The following is a 20,073-nucleotide window of genomic DNA, read 5'->3' on the forward strand; positions in this document are numbered from 1 at the left end:
TTCCCCATCATCAACAAGGCAAAATTCAAGCAGACAGCCAAATCTCGATACTGAATGTTATGTAACTGTTCCTTCTGCTCTGTCATACTGCCTTTATTCTGTATTTAGAGACACCAAAGTAAGCCTTGGAGCAGTTCGTTTCAGAAAATTTGGGGTGGTGGTGATATATATGAATCTCGAAATCTTTCACACCTGTATATTTCAGCAGTCTACTTGTGCTTCTAGCAAATATTATGAATTAGACACCAAAATAGCAATTGCCATGTATGTGTGTTACGGAAATCCTGTGCATGTTAATTGGGAAGTATGTCCCTGTGCTGAGAGAGGCGTACTCCCTGCATTGCAGCCATATTATTTTACTTCCATGAATACATTTCCGCAATCAGTGTACATGTTGTTATTATCTACTAGCTTGGGTACCTGGTCTTACCCAGGTTATTTGAAAAAGTCATTTTTTATTGTACAAAATGCATAAGGCTGTTGGTGAACTACAACTCACATCATGCCAGGGTAACCCCGAAAAATTCCATCGAACTGCTAGGTTGGCAGAAGCTGGGGCTAACAATGGAAGCTCATCCCATTGTGCGGATTCGAACCGCTGACCTTCCAGTCAGCAAGTTCTGCAGCTTAGCAGTTTAACCCACTGTGCCACCATGGTCCCTTAACCATATTTCCACATTTTTTGCAAAACTGCGAATTCAAGGCAGCTATGTTTAATTGGTAAAGAAATAAGGAAGCAGTTTCTTGATTTAACTTTGTCTTTCTCCCTTTTTTCAGAAAATTTTACCCCTGAAAGTGTGAATGACACGGCCAAAGAAACCTGCTTAAACTGGTTCTTCAAGATCGCCTCCATCCGAGAACTGATCCCCAGGTTGTATCCTTTCTCAAATGAAAAGAAGGAGGCCATGTCAATGCTGTCTGGTGCATATTTGTTGTTTTCCTGGCATGGAAGATTATCATAATAAGTGTGGTGCAATCCTTGGAGAAAGTGTGGGAATCTTTTCTCAGGAGTTGGAGGCTCCTCAGAAGTGAGAGGTTTCAGAAAGAGAAGGGGTCTTCTTCCAAGGAGCATTTGAACCTGTTAGAGAGGCTCAGACAATGCAGCTATGTAAATATACCAAGTTCTAGCCCATTAAAGCTGCAAAGAAGCCTCTCTATAGTTGGAACTTGTGAGCCATTCCTTGCAGGCTCAGACTCTTGGGATTTGATGTCAGAGTATCTTAAACTTGGCTTCTTGGAAAGAAGAATTAGACTGGTTCCAGTCCCTGGAGTCCTTTCGTAGCTTCAGAAATCTCTCAATTGTTTTACCTGACTATTTGGTTAACTTTGGCTATAGTTTTCTTTCTGGATTTTTCTTCACTGGTTAACCTGTTTGCTGCACATTAGAGTTGTGCGTGGAATAATTTCTCCTGTTTCTTTCATTTCTTTCATTTCTTTTCGGTACTTTGGAATCCTCCCACCCCACCCCACCCCCCAGGACGGAAATCAGCTCAGCATGAAAGCAAGCGGGAGCCGATCCCGGCTCCAAGCCTGCTTTTCGGCATCACAGTTTAATCTTTTTTATTAATCTCCCAGCAAACAAAAAGTAAACCCTAATTCCCTGAAAACTACTCTCCTATTCCAGGAGGTCATTGCTCTTCCTTACCTGGAAGTGGGAAGCCTCCTTAAAATGTAGCCCAGGAAAGAAAATGCTCACACCTGCAGCCGAGCACCTCCCAGAATCTGCCTTCTTGCCTTGGAAAGAGTGCATGTGTGGCATGCAAGCCCAGAAAGTGCACATGCCTGCATTGTCTGCAGCCAAGCGCCTCTTATTCTAGAGTAAGAGGCACTCGGCTGCAGGCAGCACTGGAAGGCATGTGCGCTTTCTGGGCCTGCACGCTACACACGCACTTTCCTCTTTCAAGGAGAGTGCATGTGTGGTATGCAGGCCCAGAAAGCGTGTGCCTGCCAGTGCCTGCAGCCGAGCGCCTCGTCTAGAGTAAGAAACAGAACTTGCCTCCTTGCCTTGGAAAGAGAGGGTGTGTATGGTATGCAGGCCCAGAAAGCATGTGCCTGCCAGTGCCTGCAGCCAAGTGCCTCCTCTAGAGTCAGAAACTGAACTTGCCTCCTTGCCTTGGAAAGAGAGTGTGTGTATGGTATGCAGGCCCAGAAAGCATGTGCCTGCCAGTGCCTGCAGCCGAGTGCCTCCTCTAGAGTCAGAAACTGAACTTGCCTCTTCACCTTGTAAAGAGAGAGAGTGTGTGGCATGCAGGCCCAGAAAGCACACATGCCTTCCAGTGGTGCCTGCAGCCGAGCACTTCCTCTAGAGTAGAAACATCAGGTAAGAAGAAGCCTCCCTAAAGCGCACGCCGGGAAGGGGAGCCTAGATGAACCCGCCCCCCCCCATAATGGGCCAATAGAAAATGGATGTTTTGGCACCCCAGAGATAAAATAGATACCTGCCTTCCCAATTTCAGGAGGCTCCCAAAAAACAAATCAGGCCCCGGGTCATGAAACTGGGCAAGGTTTATTTATTTATTTACAGTTCTTATATTCCGCCCTTCTCACCCCGCAGGGGACTCAGGGCGGATTACAGTAAACACATATATGGCAAACATTCAATGCCAGTTTGACAAACAACATTTAACAGACAAAGGCTATTTAACTTTTTTTTCTGGCCGCCAGGGGAGCTGCTGCTTTTCATCGTCCATCAACGATACCGATGAAGTTCTTCCGCATTCCACATTCCCCGGAGTCTTCTTTCTTTATGGCCTCATAAATTAGTTAAATTTAGCCTCCCACACAAGGTGGTGCCTTATTTTCCTACTTGACAGATGCAACTGTCTTTCGGGTTGCAAAGGTCGACAACGGGCTACACAATGGCTGGACACCCACTCCAGCCCGGGCTGGCTTCGAACTCATGACCTTTTGGTCAGAGTGATCTTAATGCAGCTGACACTCAGCCAGCTGCGCCACATTTACCCCAAATGTACAACCCTACTAATACATGACTATGCATGTATTACCTTAGTTCATATAGTACGGAAATAACTGGATTATTGCTACGTGTGAGTCTTGCCAATAATATCAAGACAAACTTTTAATTTTTAAGAGAGGAGGAGGGATATCTTGGCGAAAAAAATGGTGTATAGATACTCGCAGATTAATTATTGAAAACATTTAACAGCTCAGTCTGCTGTGTGTCTAGCTCTCCATGGGAGTAATGTTATATAATTTGAGGAAGATTTTATCGAAGCTACAAGACATGTGAACAAGAGACCTGTATTTAAAAGCCAAAGGGCATTTTGTTTCTTTTCCTGTCGTTTCTTTCGTTCAGGACTTTCTCCCCTTAACTCTTCATTACAGTTATGTGGAAGCAGCCATACTGAAGTGCAACAAATTTCTTTCTAAAACGTAAGGCTAAAAATTATTCGATAATTTTGGGTGAAAGGCAAAACTTTGATCCCTGAATGCCAGCATATTTTACTTTAAATCTCTTGTCAGTGGTAATTCATATTTTGTGTGGTGGTTTCATTGCTGTTTATGATGGCATATTTTCAGTAAGATCCAACTACAGCTGGTTTGTCATGTCTTTCAAAAATCCATTTGCTTTTTGTCCTTTTTGAAAGGCCTTTGGTGATTGGTTGCTAAACAAATGTCGGACTGTTCTACAATAATTTATTGTGCCTTTGGCCAAGTCTTTGGTGCTATCCTTGGCCAGCTGTTTTTCCACCCCTTAATTATTTGAAATGGTAGCTCGATATGATAGAATGGTAATGCCTATTTTCTCAAATCTTCTTCTTAGAGGGATTTCGGAATGTCTGCCGCGCCTGACCTCCATGATCCGTGGAATCGGAGACCCATTGGTTGCAGTCTATGCTAGAGCATATCTCTGCAGGGTAAAACCATTCTTTTAGAATGTACATTTCTAAGAAATTGTGGCTTTAATATCCCTGCCTATAAAGCATTCATCAGACTAATTGCATATTTCTCTTAGAGTAGGAAAAAAATTAATATAGGATATTACAATATATAGCGCTGTTCTCTGAACAGCATTTTTCCTCTAGCCTTTTTTTTAACATCAGAGTTGTCTTCCACTGTTGAATTGTTCATTATCGAATATTCATCTTGTTTACCTTGGTTTGCTTTGCTTTCCATGAATTTTGTTGATGATGATATAAAAATAGATTGTGTAATATTTTTTCAATATTATTTATGTACCATCCTTTTATGCTATTTTTTCCCCCCCAAAAAATATGTAAATGTGTATATCTCAAAAAGTATCTCAATATAGATGACAGTTTTACAGGTGGAGACATTCAAGATGGGGTTGCTATGAATTTTCCGGGCTGTCTAGCCATGTGCCATAAGCATTCTCTCCTGACGTTTTGCCCACATCTGTGGCAGGCATCCTCAGAGATTGAGGGATCTGTTGGAAACTAGACAAGTGAGGTTTATATATCTGTGGAATTATGTCCAGGGTAGGAGAAAGAACTCTTTTGTTGGAGGTAAGTGTGAATGTTGCAATTGGCCAGCTTGGTTAGCATTGAATGCCTTTGCAGCTTCAAAGCCTGGCTGCTTCCTGCCTGAGGGAATCCTTTGTTGGGCAATTCTGCATTTGGTGGTCCCTATGTAGATTTGTCCATGGTATAGTCTCTACTGTATATCATGCAATTGTGGACAAGTCTACGTAGAGACCACCAAATGCAGCATTGTCAAAACAGGAATCAAGGAACATGAAAGGCACTGCAGACTACTTCAACCTAAGAAGTCAGCCATAGCAGAGCACCTGATGAACCAACCTGGACACAGAATATTATTTGAGAACACAGGAATGCTGGATCACTCTAACAACCACCATGTCAGACTACACAGAGAAGCCATTGAAATCCACATGAATCTGGACAATTTCGACAGAAAAGAGGAAACCATGAAAATGAACAAAATCTGGCTACCAGTATTTTTAAAAAAACCCCTCTAAAATCAGGGCAGTAAATAAAGAACTACACTAAAAAAACAGGGGAATTCCAGACAGGAAATGGTCAGGTCCAGCTAACACCTCCCGACTAAGGATTCCCCCAGGCAGGAAGCAGCCAGGCTTTGAAGCTGCAAGGCTATGTAATTGTAATCAAGTTGGCCAGTTGCAACATTCCCACTTGCTCCAACAGACAAGAGTTCTTTCTCCCACCCTGGACATCATTCCACAGATATATAAACCTCACTTGCCTAGTTTCCAATAGACCTCACAATTTATTATTTATTTATTTAAAACATTTCTATTCCGCCCTTCTAACCCCAAAGGGGACTCAGTGCAGAGCACAACATATATACGGCAAACATTCAATGCCGGAACATACAATAAACTACAAACATACATAAATATTAAATCCAGTCATCACCACTTTTAAAATCCATTGTCTGAGCCATCTCAAATCAGCAGAGTAAAATTCTTAATTCCTACCTTATTGCCCTGTCCCAAAGGCTTGATCCCGGAGCCAGGTTTTTACCATCTTTGAGAATGACTGCCATAGATGTGGGTGAAATGTCAGGAAGGAATGCTGCTGGAACACAGCTATACAGCCCAGAAAACTCACAGCAGTCTTGTGATTCTGGCCATGAAATTTTGCCTTCGAAAACACAAATTCAATTATTTTGGTTCTTCAAATATAGGTTGGGATGGAGGTCGCTCCTCATCTGAAAGAGAGCCTTAACAAGAACTTTTTTGATTTCCTTCTAACTTTTAAACAAGTAAGTAAGAGATTATGATCTCGTGGGCTATTTGACTAATAATGTCTTTTTGTTTATTTCGGATAATCATCAAGACTAGTTTTTCGTTTGTTGACACATTTACAGATCAGAATAATCGATCATAGAGTTGGAAGAGACCTTGTGGGCCATCCAGTCCAACCCCCTGCCAAGAAGCAGGAAAATCACATTCAAAGCACCCCCAACAAGCTGAATTGTCATCTGTCAGGGGTGCTTTGAATGTGATTTTCCTGCTTCTTGGCAGGGGGTTGGACTGGATGGCCCACGAGGTCTCTTCCAACTCTATGATTCTATGATTCTTTGGTTTGTTTTAAGCTTAGTTTGTTCTTTTGATACATGAATTGCACCCCAGATGAACCAACAAAGCATGCTTTTTAAAAAATAGTTACAGATGATGCCCTTAGCATCTGATGGAATTTGGTTCCAGAACCCATAATGGATACAGAGTTCTCTTATATACAATGGCATAGAAAAATAGTATCACTTTGGGTATTTTAAAAAACATTTCCAAGCTGTGGATGGTTGAAATCATGGATGTATATTCAGTGGATATGGAGTAGTGATTATATTTCCAAGATGAATAAGCCAATGTATATCTTAGACATGCAGTGGGAATAATGATGATAACAATAGCAACAATAGGTCCCTTGGTGGCGGCGGCAGCATTATTATTATTTTTTGAAACAGAACAAGATGAGTCCACAGCAGACAAGATCACTCTGCTGGCTGTTGTATTGGATCACGTCGGACACTTCTCAAGTGTCTAGGACTGTGTGATGTATCGGCAAATAATGCGTGCAGATCCCAGTAAGGTGGCCTTCTGCAGCTGGCAGATGGTAATTTTGTCAGCGCCGATTGTGTTTAAGTGCAGGCCAAGGTCTTTGGGCACTGCACCCTGTGTGCAAATCACCACTGGGACCTCTTTGACTGGCTTGTGTCAGAGTCTTTGCAGTTCGGTTATTATTGTTATTGTTGTTGTTGTTATTGTTGTTGTTGTTATTAAAAAGAAACATTCCCCATAATCTGCAATAAACAAGCCATGTCTTGGTCTGGGGATTTCTCATAGCTATTTAAACTTGCTGTAGGAACTCAGGGCCCTTCCACACAGCCCTATATCCTAGAATATCAAGGCAGAAAATCCCACATTATGTGAGTGTGGACTTAGATAACCCAGTTCAAAGCAGATATTGTGGGATTTCCTGCCTTGATATTCTAGGAGATAGGGTTGTGTGGAAGGGCCCTCAGGAATTCTTTAAAAAGGTTGAGTGTTTTGACTTTGCAATGAATGTATAATGTTATTTCCCCCCCCCCCCCCCCCCAAGGATATATCTTTTCAGTTTGATTATATCCCTAACCTTTTTAACAGATTCATGGGGACACAGTTCAGAACCAGCTGGTGGTGCAATGTGTGGAAATGCCTTTGTATCTCACACTTTATTCTCCTGCCATAGATTGGATTTTACAATGCATTTCTTACCGAGCTGCAGAGGTAAAAAAAACCTTGCTTTCCATTATATGTTTTTAACCAAACAAAGACCTAATACAGCAATTGTACTTATGTATAAATGGAAAATTCTCTAACAATTGTATTGATTTGTTAAGGTGCTACTTTTTCAGCATTGATCTAAGAAGGTTCACTATGTAGAACTGAGATGCTTAATTAAAGCGTCCAAGCTGATGTGACCTTATTCATAGGTGATGTTTTAGTCATGCAAAAGCAGAGAAATTACAGTATTTTCTCTTTCTTCTTAAGGTAGAAGGCAATAGGAACAGCATACTTTAATTTTGATGCAGACCCTTGACTGAGACAGTCATCAAAAGCATTGTTTACAGTTTTTAATCCCATTGTGCTTCCTGGGAGCTTTCACGCTGTTCTTCACACTGCTTTCTCATGGTGGTTAGGCAAATCACACTTCTATTTTGAAACATGATCAGCATCTTGATACAGCCTCCTTAAGTCAGTCTGAACCGAGCATTCACTTTCTAATGATACATGGTCATGTGCCGAGGGGTGAGGGAGCCAGCCAGTGGAAAATGAGATGTGAAAATGTGAAATCTCTCACAGTGTTTCCTCCAGATGTCAAAATTAACTAATAGGTCAGATGTTCTGGCAAGGAATCGCTTTTTCCCCTTTGCATTGCAAAAGGGTCCTGTTAGGGCTCCCAGAAGACAGTTCTTTTATTAAATGGAAAGTTAGGAGGCAATGGATGTCATGGCTCTTGAATGGGAGCAAATATTTATTTACAGTATTTATATTCCACCCTTTTCACGCTGAAGAGGACTCAGCAAAGATCACAGAACATACATATGCGGCAAACATTCAATGCTGTTTATGCACTGACAAGACAGACAATTGTACATAGATAGAGGTATATATAGGCTTTTTCAGATCTTAAGCATTTTCGAGGCTTGTGCTTAAGGTTGCTGTCACTCTACCTTCTCTGCTGAAAAGCTTTGTTTGTAAACTTCCTCCTTGATTAAATTACTGGCATTTTTCTGGTATTTCCTTATGGGTGCCTTAATACCTCCCTGCTTTTAAGTGGTACCTATTTATCTACTTACATATTGCTTTCAAACTTTTAGGTAGGCAGAATCTGGGCTAAAGGCTCACCCGACCCAGGTTTCAAACTGTCAGCCTTTAGATTGATAAGATTTACTGCAGCTGGTGGTTTAACCAGCTGTGCTCATCCATCTGCCTGTGACTAGATGATGACCTTTACCTTGTTATAGCTATACATACATGCTGCTACTTCCTGGCGGATGCCAGTTGGTGCAATACTGGCTAAACAGTATAATTTCTCCAGTGATGTAGGGTGTAGACATCCTGTGATAATGCGGCATGTGTCATTAAGAGCCACTGTTTTAACGTGGTGAGATGTATTTCACACTGGGCATGCACATTAAGCAGCAGAGTAGCCAAACACAAGGGCAGATGTGTTCACTGTGTCTGGTTGTGATCCCCTGGTAGTTCCAGTCAGCTTTTGTATGTTGTTATTTCTAGCACCAACTTTTAGCTTGATAGTCAAGCAGTGCTTCCTGTAAGTCCAGACTGACTCCCAAGTATTTTGGTGTTCTCCAATGCTCCAGTGTTTTCCATCCCAGGTAATCCTCAGAGCTCGAGATGCTTGTCTGTTCTTAAGGTGAAAAGCACATATCTGTGTTTTAGATGGATTAGGAATCAGCTGTTTTCCCCTGTAATAGTCAGTAAGAGCACCTAAAGCTTCAGTGAGCTTCTGTTCAACCATCTCAAATCCCCCTTTTTGCAGCATGAAACCAATACAGATCTGACGAGTGCAACATTCCACAGGCAACTATGACTATGACTTTCAAAGTAGAAGAAGTTTGTGGTTCCTTGTTCCTCCTGATTCTTCTTAGAGAAAGAATCAAACCTTTACGTGAATCTGGCAAAACTTCTGCTTGCAAAAAGAAATATGTGATCTTTTAATTCTGGTCCCTGTGTGATGGTTGAAAACAATGCACAATAGGCACAGTTACGTAGCTCAAAAAGTACCAGGCATAGTTGATATAACATTTTTTTCATGTTGATATCTAAATACTTCTTTAAGAGCTTACTTTCAAGGGAATATACTTTAAGCAATATGTATGTGTAAGGAAAATCCACCTCTTGCACATGCTGTTTCATTCCTTGTAATTGCAAAGTTGAGTAATGGGTGCCAACAAGAAAGATGTCCAATTGAGAAATAAAAGGGAGTCCTGAGGTCTGAAAGGGTTAGTTAAACCAATGGTTGGACATTGCTGTTGAATGTATGGTTGTCCAGATGTTGTACTCGTAGGACTATAACTTCCAGCATAGTAAATAATGACATGTGGTAAGAGTGATAGGGCAACAATATCTAGGGGGCTTCATGCTCACTGGCCCACCTTAAAGGGCAGCCTTCCATCCCAAAATAACCCTGTAAGACTTCATAACATAAGGTACCCTCTTCAGACCTACAAACGTCTCAAATGTGTGGAGAGCAATTTTTCTATAGATCTAGTATCATTACCCAATTTGACCTGAGGAACATTTCCTGTCCTGCTTTATGTTCAGAGACAAAAGAACTGAAAATTTTAGCAGGCTGCATCTATTCCTTGTCTGTATGCATATATAGAGTGTAATCAAGTTTTATTAAGCATTTTGTTTGGTTTGATATTGTGATATGGCCTAAGAATTACTACTATTCCCTAGCTGTAACTATACAATGAAAAATCAATGTCTACTCTCCCTCTTTTTTGCTTTGTCCTAATTTGTTATAATTTGTAGGTCCTGCTGACTGAAACGATGGAAAGATGCAAGAAGCTTGGCAACAAGTAAGTAGGACACTGGCAATATCTTTTTGTTTTGTTTTGTTTTTCTGGTCATCAGAAGAGTCGACATCCTTCCAAACGTCACATCTCCATGAGTACTTTGGAATACTTTATTTTGGGTCCAAAAGCCGCTCTTTACCCCAAAGAGATTTGCCAATACAGCTTTGCAGCACCTAGAATGATAATAGCAAGGGTGAAAGATTGCTGTCTAAGAGAGATGGGAGAGAAATGTTTTTAGAACATGTACAAATGGCCAAGCTGTCTAATGGACTATGAGGCAAAAATAATGAAGAATTTGCAAATAAATGGAGGCCGACCTTTGTATATTTTGAAAGAAAGGCAAAAGTGGATTTTATGGAAGCTGCAAGGGGGATATTTTGAGAAATTTACGACAGTAGTTATTATATGGTATAGGTATCACAGTGTGTGGCGACGGAAGTCTTAGGTAATAGGCTCACAGGCGTTGGGAAGGAGCGATAGTTTTGTTTGTTGTGTAATTGTTGTGTTTTGTCTGCATTTGCTTGTATTATTTGTGATTGTAATGCCATTTTTCTATAAATAAATATATTTTTAAAAGATATGCTTAGGCTATCATGAGACTCAAAGCAGCTCTTCCAGTTTTAAAGAGGAATACATTTAAAACACAGAAGGCACATCAGAGTGTGAGTGTGTATGTACAAATGTGTTTGTTTGCTTTTGTTGTATATCCCAGTTTGGCAGAGTGCTGGACTGGGTGGCCTTGTGGTCTCTTCCAGCTCTGCCATTCTATGATACCTTGTGCTGACGTGGATCATTATCTTTCTAGTGCCCTGCTGTTGAATTCAGTCATGTCTGCCTTCAGAGCTGAGTTTATTGCTGCAAGGTCCATGGATTTTATTGGCATGATTAAGGAGTGTGATGAATCTGGCTTCCCCAAGGTAAGCTTCTCCAGCCAGACCCGTCTTGCAACTTCTGCACTCAGTTAATACCTTCATGCTTTATTTGTTGTCACAGTACTTCCCATTAGACAAATGTGTATACTATGAAAGTAATTCTGCTGTATTGCAAATTATGATGTCTTCTTTTGTTCCATACTATGCCCCTAAATCTTTTTGGAGTGTAGATGATGATGATGATGATGATGATGATGATGATAATAATAATAAAACTTTATTTATATTCTGACCTATCTCCCTGAGGGGACTCAGGGCAAATTCCAACCAACAAAAAAGGCAAACATTCAATACCTCAATAAAACAACAAATACAAACATAATAGTCCATAATGCCGTATAACACCAGTGCTGCAACATTTACATTGGCTTCCAATTGAGTACCGTGGCCTGTATAAGATGTTAGTTCTGACCTTTAAAATTCTTTACGGCCAGGGTCCATCGTACCTTAGGGACCGCCTCTCCTTCTCCCATCATCGGAGGTCGCAACGACCAGCCCAACGTGACTTACTTTATATACCAGGTTCTAGAGAAGTGCACTTGGAAAGTACCAGACGCAGGGCTTTTTCTATTTCTGCCCCTGCCTTATGGAATTCCTTGCCACCCTATATGAGAGCCATGTGTGACTTAGGACCTTTTACTCTAGCACTGAAGACCTGGCTTTTTACTAGAGCATTCGATATCTGTTAATTTTTAATTTCTGTATGTATATATTTTATCTTTTACAATTTAGCTGTAAATCGCCTAGAGCATTCCCGGATGGAGGGCGATTAATAAGTAATTAAATATGATGATGATTATGATGATGATGATGACCCAACATATAAAAATTATTTATAACATGGCATCTATAGATTAAATAAAATGTAACCTATCAACAATTATATCTAACATAAAACCTGAACTTAAAACATCAGCCTTAATTTACAAGAGCCAACAAGGTTCATTATGATATGTGAGTTGATTATGTGGCCAGTAATGTTAACTGGGCCAACATGGTCCAACAACCCCGCATACAATAACAAGTTTTCCATCAAAGGTCTAGTAGCAATCTCTCATCATCTACTCCTCCTCCTCTCCATATGCTAACAAGCAAAGGTAAGTTTTCACTTGTTTTTTGAAGGAGAAAAGGGAGGGGGCAATCTTTGTTTCTTTGGGGTGGGAGTTCCAGAGGTGACAAGTGATCATGGAGAAGGCCCTCTCCCTCGTTTCCACCAGCCGCACTTGCAACGGGCTTGGAACCAAGAGCAGTGCCTTCTCCACTGACTGCAGTGTCCAGGTTGGTTTATAGGAGGAGATGTGATTAGACTAATAGCCTAGACCCAAGCCGTTTGGGGCTTTAAAGGTAATGACCAGAATTTTGTATTTAGTCCGGAAGCAGACCGGCAGCAGGTGGAGCCAGCACAACATGGAAGTGGATTTTTCCCTGTATGGGGCTCCAGTTAATAATCTGGCTGCCGATCTCAGAACAAGTTGAAAGCTTCTGAACTATCTTCAAAGGCTGTTGTGAGGCCACCAGACTGATTTCTTCTCCCATCATTTGCCAGTGCCTACATCTGTCTTGGAGAACTTGGAGTGCCTACATTTGCAGAACTCAAAACCATGGAAATCTATGACTGTTAATACATCTGTTCATTTTGTTAAGTCCATGATAACTTCCAAATGCCATTTAAAACAAATTAAACCTATTTGTAATATTATTATCAAGCTTCTTTATACAAATATATTTTCAAGATGCATTACAAAGGGAAGAATACTTCTGTCACAGTGACACAAATGGGGCTTCTTCTAAAAGCAGTACCATACATTTTTGCTGCTGAGCAATTTTATTAGCAAAGTTTGTAAATGTTCAGCCTTAAATTTCTTTTATTGGCTAGCAAGCCTAGTTTTTTTACCTATATGATGTATTGCTACTTACATTTCCATGTTTGTGTTCTTTTACCAAAGGATTGTCGGGCTCTTGGGACAATCATTGTCCATCCTTAGGCCTCTCTTGGATAAACACACGTTTTTAGAACAGCATTGTATTAATTTGTCATACTAATATTACTCATCCACCTGAAAGTTATAAAGAAGAGAAATGAGGGAACTTTTTGTCCTGTTTCTGCAGCACCTGCTCTTTCGCTCTCTAGGGCAGAACTTGGCCTTGGCTGATCCACCGGAGGGAGATCGGCTTCAGATCTTAAACGAAGCGTGGAAGGTTATCACAAAGTTAAAGAGTCCCCAGGTGGGTAGTTGGTGCAAGGAAGGCACTTCACAGAACAGCTGTACCCATTATTGTTGTCAGTGGTATGCAGTCTGATTGGGGTGTATTTCCTAAATAGCTTATAGATATTCAGGCATAACGATTGATTCTCAAGTGTAGGCGTCTTATCGTGACACATCCATAGCGACATCTCCAAGGAAAAAAGAAAAGTGGAGACAGCAGTATTTATCCATATCAAGAACCACTTTTGGCTGTTTTGTCTTCACAAGAAGCAGCTCTTTTATAAATCTAATGGGTATTAATGGACCATTCAAAACAAAACAACTCCAAATATTTTATGTTACAGTAATGACTCAGTATGTTCTCATTGTTACTGGAAAATGTATTTCTTCTGTGGGAAATGGCCAAGGATTTTATTCCTGCCAATCAAAAAGTCCCAGATCTTAGCCTGTGGTTCCAATAAAGCACTGTGTCAGTGATCTCTATGTTACTTCTTTCCCACATCTTGGTCATGTTCTTTCCACAATGCATTCTGGATAACAATAAATACATAAAAGCTTTTGATTAAGAATGCTCTAAAGCAGTTGCATCTTGGGGATCTCATTTTTATGTGTGTCCGAATGGCAAAGCAAACACTGTTTTAAAATATAACTCTAATGTATTTATTTTAAGGATTATATCAACTGTGCAGAAATCTGGGTGGAATATACCTGCAGACATTTCACGGTATGTACAGATTTAAGCATTTTGGATAATTTTGGAGTTCTCTAGGACTCTCTAAGTCAGGCATGGGCAAACTTCAGCTCTCCCTCTAGGTGTTTTGGACTTTAATTCCCACAATTCCTTGGCTGCTGCAGCTGCTTTGATATCTAAGGAATTGAGATTTTAGGGAGGCATGGCATGCAGGGAATGGGTGAGGCTGCTGCCAAAAAGCTTTTATAAGGACTCCAGAAGTTTCTGAATCATGCACTGTGCGGGTACAAGCAACCCCATTTGTGTGAGTTCATGGGCAACCACACAAAGAACTAAAGTTACAATCCAGCAAACTGTCCTTCTCTAGATTCCTAATGTGCTGACCCTATGAAGCAGTATAGTTCTGTAATGCAATTGTCCTTGCTTCGTATGGCTTTTAAAAGTCAGTTTCATGACAAACAAACATTTTATTATGGTTCAAAGACCCTTTTTCTCCATAGGTGTACAAGATATACAAGGTTAGTAAGGTTAATAACCACCAATTCATTAGACACATAGTTGGATAAAATTTACAATTCAAAACTGCTTAGAATACGGGGTTAAAACTGCTTGATGCCGTACATGATGGCTAAGAATATAGTTTAAAACCTACAAAGGTACTGGCATCTTTCAGCTTGTGTCTAAAATTGGGAATTGTCTAATCCTGGCTGTTATGGAAAGAAACTTGGCATTCGCCAAGGTCACGTGGGGAAGACTGTCACGAGGCAGAAATTTCAAATGGTAAGTTTCTCAGTAGGGGATTGATTATGTGTGTTTGGGCCTGTTCATAGAAACGGCATGACAGTAGATTATGGTAGATGCATTCTACTTCCTGTTTGTTACATGGGCAGAGCCTTTCTTTATATGGCATACCTGCGAATCTCCCATGCAGCACTTCAACGGGAGCACATTATATCTTGCTTTGGAAAGTAGACAACAGTATTTGGACACAGTCAAGTTCTTTAGGTAATTTGCTGTGTGGAAAGTTCCAACATAGTGTATGGACAGAGCACTTGGAGAGCAAGATACATATGAACGAGAACATAGCTCACAGAAGGCGATGTCCCACAGTCTCTGATTGATTTGAGAGCCATATCAAAGCCCAGATGAGTTAAGAGGGCTTTCTCAGAATTGATCTTACACCAACTGCTTAAGTAGTCATCCTGAGCAAAGTGAGGAATCAGACGAGATCCTAGACTGAAAACTCTGGTCTTGAGCCAATATTTAAGTGCCCCCACCAGGCTCTTACTGACAAGGGTATTTCCCCAGATTCAAGTAGCAGGACACAGGATGGAACACATCTGGGGAGCTGAAAGAGGGACCTCAAAAACGGTGTTTGCAGTTTCATTACATCTTTGCATCATTTTTTGCAGAAGCGTGAAGTCAATACTGTTTTGGCCGATGTCATCAAGCACATGACTCCAGATCGGGCCTTTGAAGAGGCCTATCCCCAGGTATAAGAATAGTCGCCCTAAAACAAAAGGTGATGTAAGGTGATGAAATTCAGCCTAAAAAGTGCAGGCGGTGTTGGGGGAATTCTGAGTGGTTTTTTAAAACAAATACAGAGCAACCGTGCACACAATGTAAATGCCAAATAAGGCAATAAAATCGGCCTTCATGGAATATAGAATAAAAAGTTGTGTCAAGATTGGTAGAGTTAATGTTAATGTCAGCAAAACTTCATTATACTTCTCTTTCTTGTTCTTGTTTTCAGCTTCAGTCAATCATTCAGAAAGTCATTGCCTATTTCCATGACTTCTCTATTCTCTTTTCACTGGTAAGTTTCTATATGGCGGCACAGATCATTGGTTCCTGGAACTGATCCATACATTTCTAAAATGTATGTATAGGTTACATCTTTTGTTAGAGGCCAGATGAATCGGAATTGAATTTCATAACATTTTAAAGGCTACAAAGTTGATTTTTGCATGGGCCAGTGTGGAGTGCCCAAAGATTCATACCTTTTTGAAAATGTGTTAATTTTGAGGAACCAAAGGATAATTTGATTTAAATTACAATGTTAATACATCATGGCCTAGCTTTGATGGTTCAGCTTTGGCTAATAAATAATAATAATAATAATAATAATAATAATAATAATAATATACTTTATTTATATTCCGCTTTATCTCCCCAAGGGGACTCAGAATGGATTACAGGGTACATATGTGGCAAACATTCAATGCCGTTATACAATGAACAACAAAGACAGCCAGTACATAGACAGAGGCAATGCTCCCCTCTTTTTCATTTCCGGCATTTGGAAGCTGTTCTTGAAACGCCCATGGGGAGGTTCTGTTGTTCCATTTTTCCACGTTGAGGAGCCTGTTGTCCATATACGCTTTCCTAATCAAATTGCTGGGATGTTTTCTGAGGCACCTTTTACCTTCCCGCCAAGACGATACCTATTTATCTACTCACATGGCTGTTTTCAAACTGCTAGGTAAGCAGAAACTAGGGCTGATGGCGGGAGCTCACCCTGACCTTCAGCTTAAACTGCCAACTTTCTGGCCAGCAAGATTTTCTGTAGCTGGCGATTTAACCCGCTGTGCTAACCACGGCCTCTTTTAACTTAGCTTAAATCCTCACTTAGTCATTGATCTGTTTGGTGGAAAGTTAGTTTCAAAATGAAATAGATAAAATGATCTGTTTCACCATTTGGTTAATTGCTGGGACCATTGCCTAAGAGTAGATCCTAGGCCTATCATGCAGAAGGATTAGGCTCAGTGCATCTCTGCTTTAACATTGTGGATAGGAGGGGATGCAGCTCTTCCTAGTCTGATGATATTAGAGGGATGGAGAATGTATGATCTTCCAGATATTGTTGGAATACAATCCCAGGAATCCTAGCCACCAGAAGCAACAGCAACACATCACTGGAAAGCCTCCATACCTCATGTCCTCCACTTTAAGCTACATTGACCAATGCTTTGACACAATATAATTAGGTTTAATTTCTTCAGAGGAGTCTCATCTCATTTGGAAATCCCTGCACATCAATTTAGCTTTATATTTGGACCAAATATTATTTGTGTGGAGCCACAGTGGTGCAGGTTAAACCTGTGTGCTGCTGAACTGGTGACCTAAAGGTTGTCCGTTTGAATCCGTGAGACGGGGTGAGCTCCTGTCTATCAGTTCCACTTACTGTCAACCTAGCAGTTCGAAAATAGACAAATGTGAGTAGATAAATAGGTACCGCTTCAGTGTGGAAAAGCAAAGGGATGCTCCAGGCAGTCTTGCCAGGAAGTGACAACACAGGCTCCTTTGCTTGAAAATGGAGAAAGCACCTGCCCAGAGCCAGAGATGAACATCGCCTCCAGAAGCTGGAAATGAAAGGAGGCTTTTGTTTGCGTTTGTGTGTGTCTCATTTTATGTGACTGTAACGGCACTGAATGTTTGCCTATGTATGTAAATACTGTAATCTGCTCTGAGTCTCCTAGGGGAGAAGGGTGGAATATAAATAAAGGTTGTTATTGTTGTTGTAAATTACATATGCCCCCCACCCTCTCATGTTTGCAGCTCTTTCTGAATTTGAGGGCATTGCAGTGGAAGATCCTACCTGCATTTCAGGGTTAAGGCAAGATGGCCTTGGGGCATGTGAGTTGTTTGAACTCAAAAATGCAGGGTGATCTTTTTTGGGAAACATTTGTTGCTATGCCTTTGCATTTTGGCAATAGGTGGCAACAGTGTGATGTGTATAGACTCAGTGGATTCAGAGGAGTCAAATCAACCTGATGTTTTCCATCTCTTCCTTATATAATATATAAAGGTTACGCTTTAGTCTTGATAGTAAACATGGTGATTTTGTTGACCTTTTAGGAGAAATTCCTACCATTTTTGGATATGTTCCAGAAGGAAAGTGTCCGAGTGGAGGTTTGCAAGTGCATCATGGAAGCTTTTATTAAGTAAGTATACAGTATTCTGATTAAATGCACTCTAGAGAACCCAGACAATCCGTTGAAGGGTTGTTAAGTGTGACGGATTGAAAAAGGCTGCAGTCCATTTGACATTGGAAAGGTTCTTTACAGGCACTAAGGATTAGTCTGGAAGGAGAATTTGAATGCATTATGATGCCTATTGATCAGTTGTTTATATAAATAGCTTATTATGAAATTGAATGCATTAGTCTGACCAAGTTCTGTGCAAATACATTTTATATCTGGGTAGCCTGGATACAATCCAGCAGTGTACTTGGATGTGAGGACACTGTTCGGGAAGTGCCGATCAGAAATGCAAGGACACATAGGTTGAATACATACTCAAGCTGTTAATCGAACTGTTGAGTCTTGTTGCAGAGAGAACAGTGGGGTATCAATAATAATAATAATAATCATCATAATCATCATCATCATCATCATCATATAATAACAATAAACATTGACAAAATCATGATCTGTCAACTGCAAAAGGCCACCTTACTTGGATCTGCACACATCATTCGAAAACACATCATACAGTCCTCAATGCTTGGGAAGTATTCGACTTGTGATTTTGTGATATGACATCCAGCATATATATCTTGTTTGCTGTGTCATACTATGTTTTTGTGTCAGTAAAATAATAATAATAATAATAATAATAATAATAATAATGGAGTGCAGCATATCCTTTGCCCTGGAGGAAAACCCTCGTGGGGGGCCATCCAGTTGGAATCGCTTGACTTTGCTGCCCACAGGGATATTCTTGCTGTTGCTGGAGGAACATTAAGAGGAGTGGTGGTTCTCATGAAACTTTTCCTTGATTTAACTCTACTGGGAGGAAGCTGGTAGCGATATAGTGGGTGGCTTTCATAGTGTTCAGCCTTATGTCATAGAATCATAGAATCATAGAGTTGGAAGAGACCTCATGGGCCATCCAGTCCAAACCCTTGCCAAGAAGCAGGAATATTGCATTCATAGCACCCCTGACAGATGGCCATCCAGCCTCTGTTTAAAAGCTTCCAAAGAAGGAGCCTCCACCACACTCCGGGGCAGAGAGTTCCACTGCTGAACGGCTCTCACAGTCAGAAAGTTTTTCCTCATGTTCAGATTTCTCTCGCAATTGGCAGCAACTTCCCATCACATATCAGGGAGGGCGATGCCAGCTAGTTTATAGAGTCTATCAGCTGGTGTAGGTTTAAGATATCCTGTGATTATTCTACATGCTATATTCACCTGCTTCGCATGGACAGACTTATGCCAAACAGGGCAGGCATACTCGGCAGTTGAGTAAGGGGCTGATGTTCTTAACAATTTTGGGTCTGCACCCCATGCGCTGACAGTAAGTTTCCGCAGGATGTTGTTGCATGCAGCTACTTTATGCAAACACCAAGCTACTTTGTGGCTGGTGTTCGCACAGTGTTTCCTAAATGTTAATGTTCAATCTAAGGTGACTCCAAGATATTTAGGATGGGAACAGTGTTCAAGCTCTTGGCCTTCCCAGCTAACCGTCAGTTTCCTGTTGGCTTCACAATTACGTAGGTGGAAAGCACACACTTGTGTCTTGGCAGGGTTACGCTTCAGGTGATTACCTTTGTAATAACTGGAGAGATCTTTCAGGGCATTAGGAAGTTGGTTTTCAACTGTTTCAAAGTCTTTTGCTTGTTCTGTTAGGCCAAGGCCAACAGTGTATATAAAGCTCCTTGTGATTGTGGTTGTGGCAGATCATTAGTAAAGATTTTAAACAAGGTCGGTGCTAGACCGCAACTTTGAGGTAGACCATTCTTTTGCCTCTTCCATCTACTTTTTCTGCCTTGAAACTCCACATAGAAGCTGCAGTTTTCTACGAGAGTCTGGATAGTTTATATAAAATTCTACTTTTGGGTGATATGGTAGACTTTATGCAGTGTTTTCCTATGTTGCACCGTGTCATAGGCTGCCGTAAGGCCCACAAAAACTGTTCCCGTAATGCAGCCTTTCTCATAGCCTTCCTTGATATACTCCGTCAAGTTAAGAATTTGAGCTGTACAGTTTTTCCCTGGTCTGAAGCCTGCTTCTTGTGCAATAATCTGGGGTTCAATAACAGGGCCTAGTTGATTTAATAACATCCCAAAGAGTTATGTGTAATAATAATTGTGTGGAGAAGAAGAAAGGAGTGTCTTTTGGTGGGAATGTTCCTATTATGAAAAGAAAACATATTGCAGCCTTTTCTTTTAGACACCACTTGTTTCTGT

The 20,073-nt window shown here is 40.8% G+C and overlaps 1 protein-coding gene across 1 annotated transcript in view; it reads left to right on the forward strand.

The window, feature by feature from the left end:
* VPS35L (VPS35 endosomal protein sorting factor like) overlaps positions 1 to 20,073 on the forward strand; it is a 73,097-nt gene that overhangs the window by 30,261 nt on the left and 22,763 nt on the right. Inside the window, exons 10-21 of the mRNA XM_060786294.2 lie at positions 778 to 874; positions 3,346 to 3,393; positions 3,785 to 3,878; positions 5,650 to 5,727; positions 7,112 to 7,234; positions 10,010 to 10,056; positions 10,859 to 10,970; positions 13,095 to 13,211; positions 13,863 to 13,916; positions 15,296 to 15,376; positions 15,637 to 15,699; positions 17,742 to 17,827. Coding sequence (XP_060642277.2) covers positions 778 to 874; positions 3,346 to 3,393; positions 3,785 to 3,878; positions 5,650 to 5,727; positions 7,112 to 7,234; positions 10,010 to 10,056; positions 10,859 to 10,970; positions 13,095 to 13,211; positions 13,863 to 13,916; positions 15,296 to 15,376; positions 15,637 to 15,699; positions 17,742 to 17,827 — 1,000 coding nt within the window. The remainder of the gene's footprint in view (positions 1 to 777; positions 875 to 3,345; positions 3,394 to 3,784; positions 3,879 to 5,649; positions 5,728 to 7,111; positions 7,235 to 10,009; positions 10,057 to 10,858; positions 10,971 to 13,094; positions 13,212 to 13,862; positions 13,917 to 15,295; positions 15,377 to 15,636; positions 15,700 to 17,741; positions 17,828 to 20,073) is intronic.

The sequence above is a fragment of the Anolis sagrei genome, chromosome X, assembly GCF_037176765.1.
Source record: "Anolis sagrei isolate rAnoSag1 chromosome X, rAnoSag1.mat, whole genome shotgun sequence".
Taxonomy (NCBI): Eukaryota; Metazoa; Chordata; class Lepidosauria; order Squamata; family Dactyloidae; genus Anolis; species Anolis sagrei.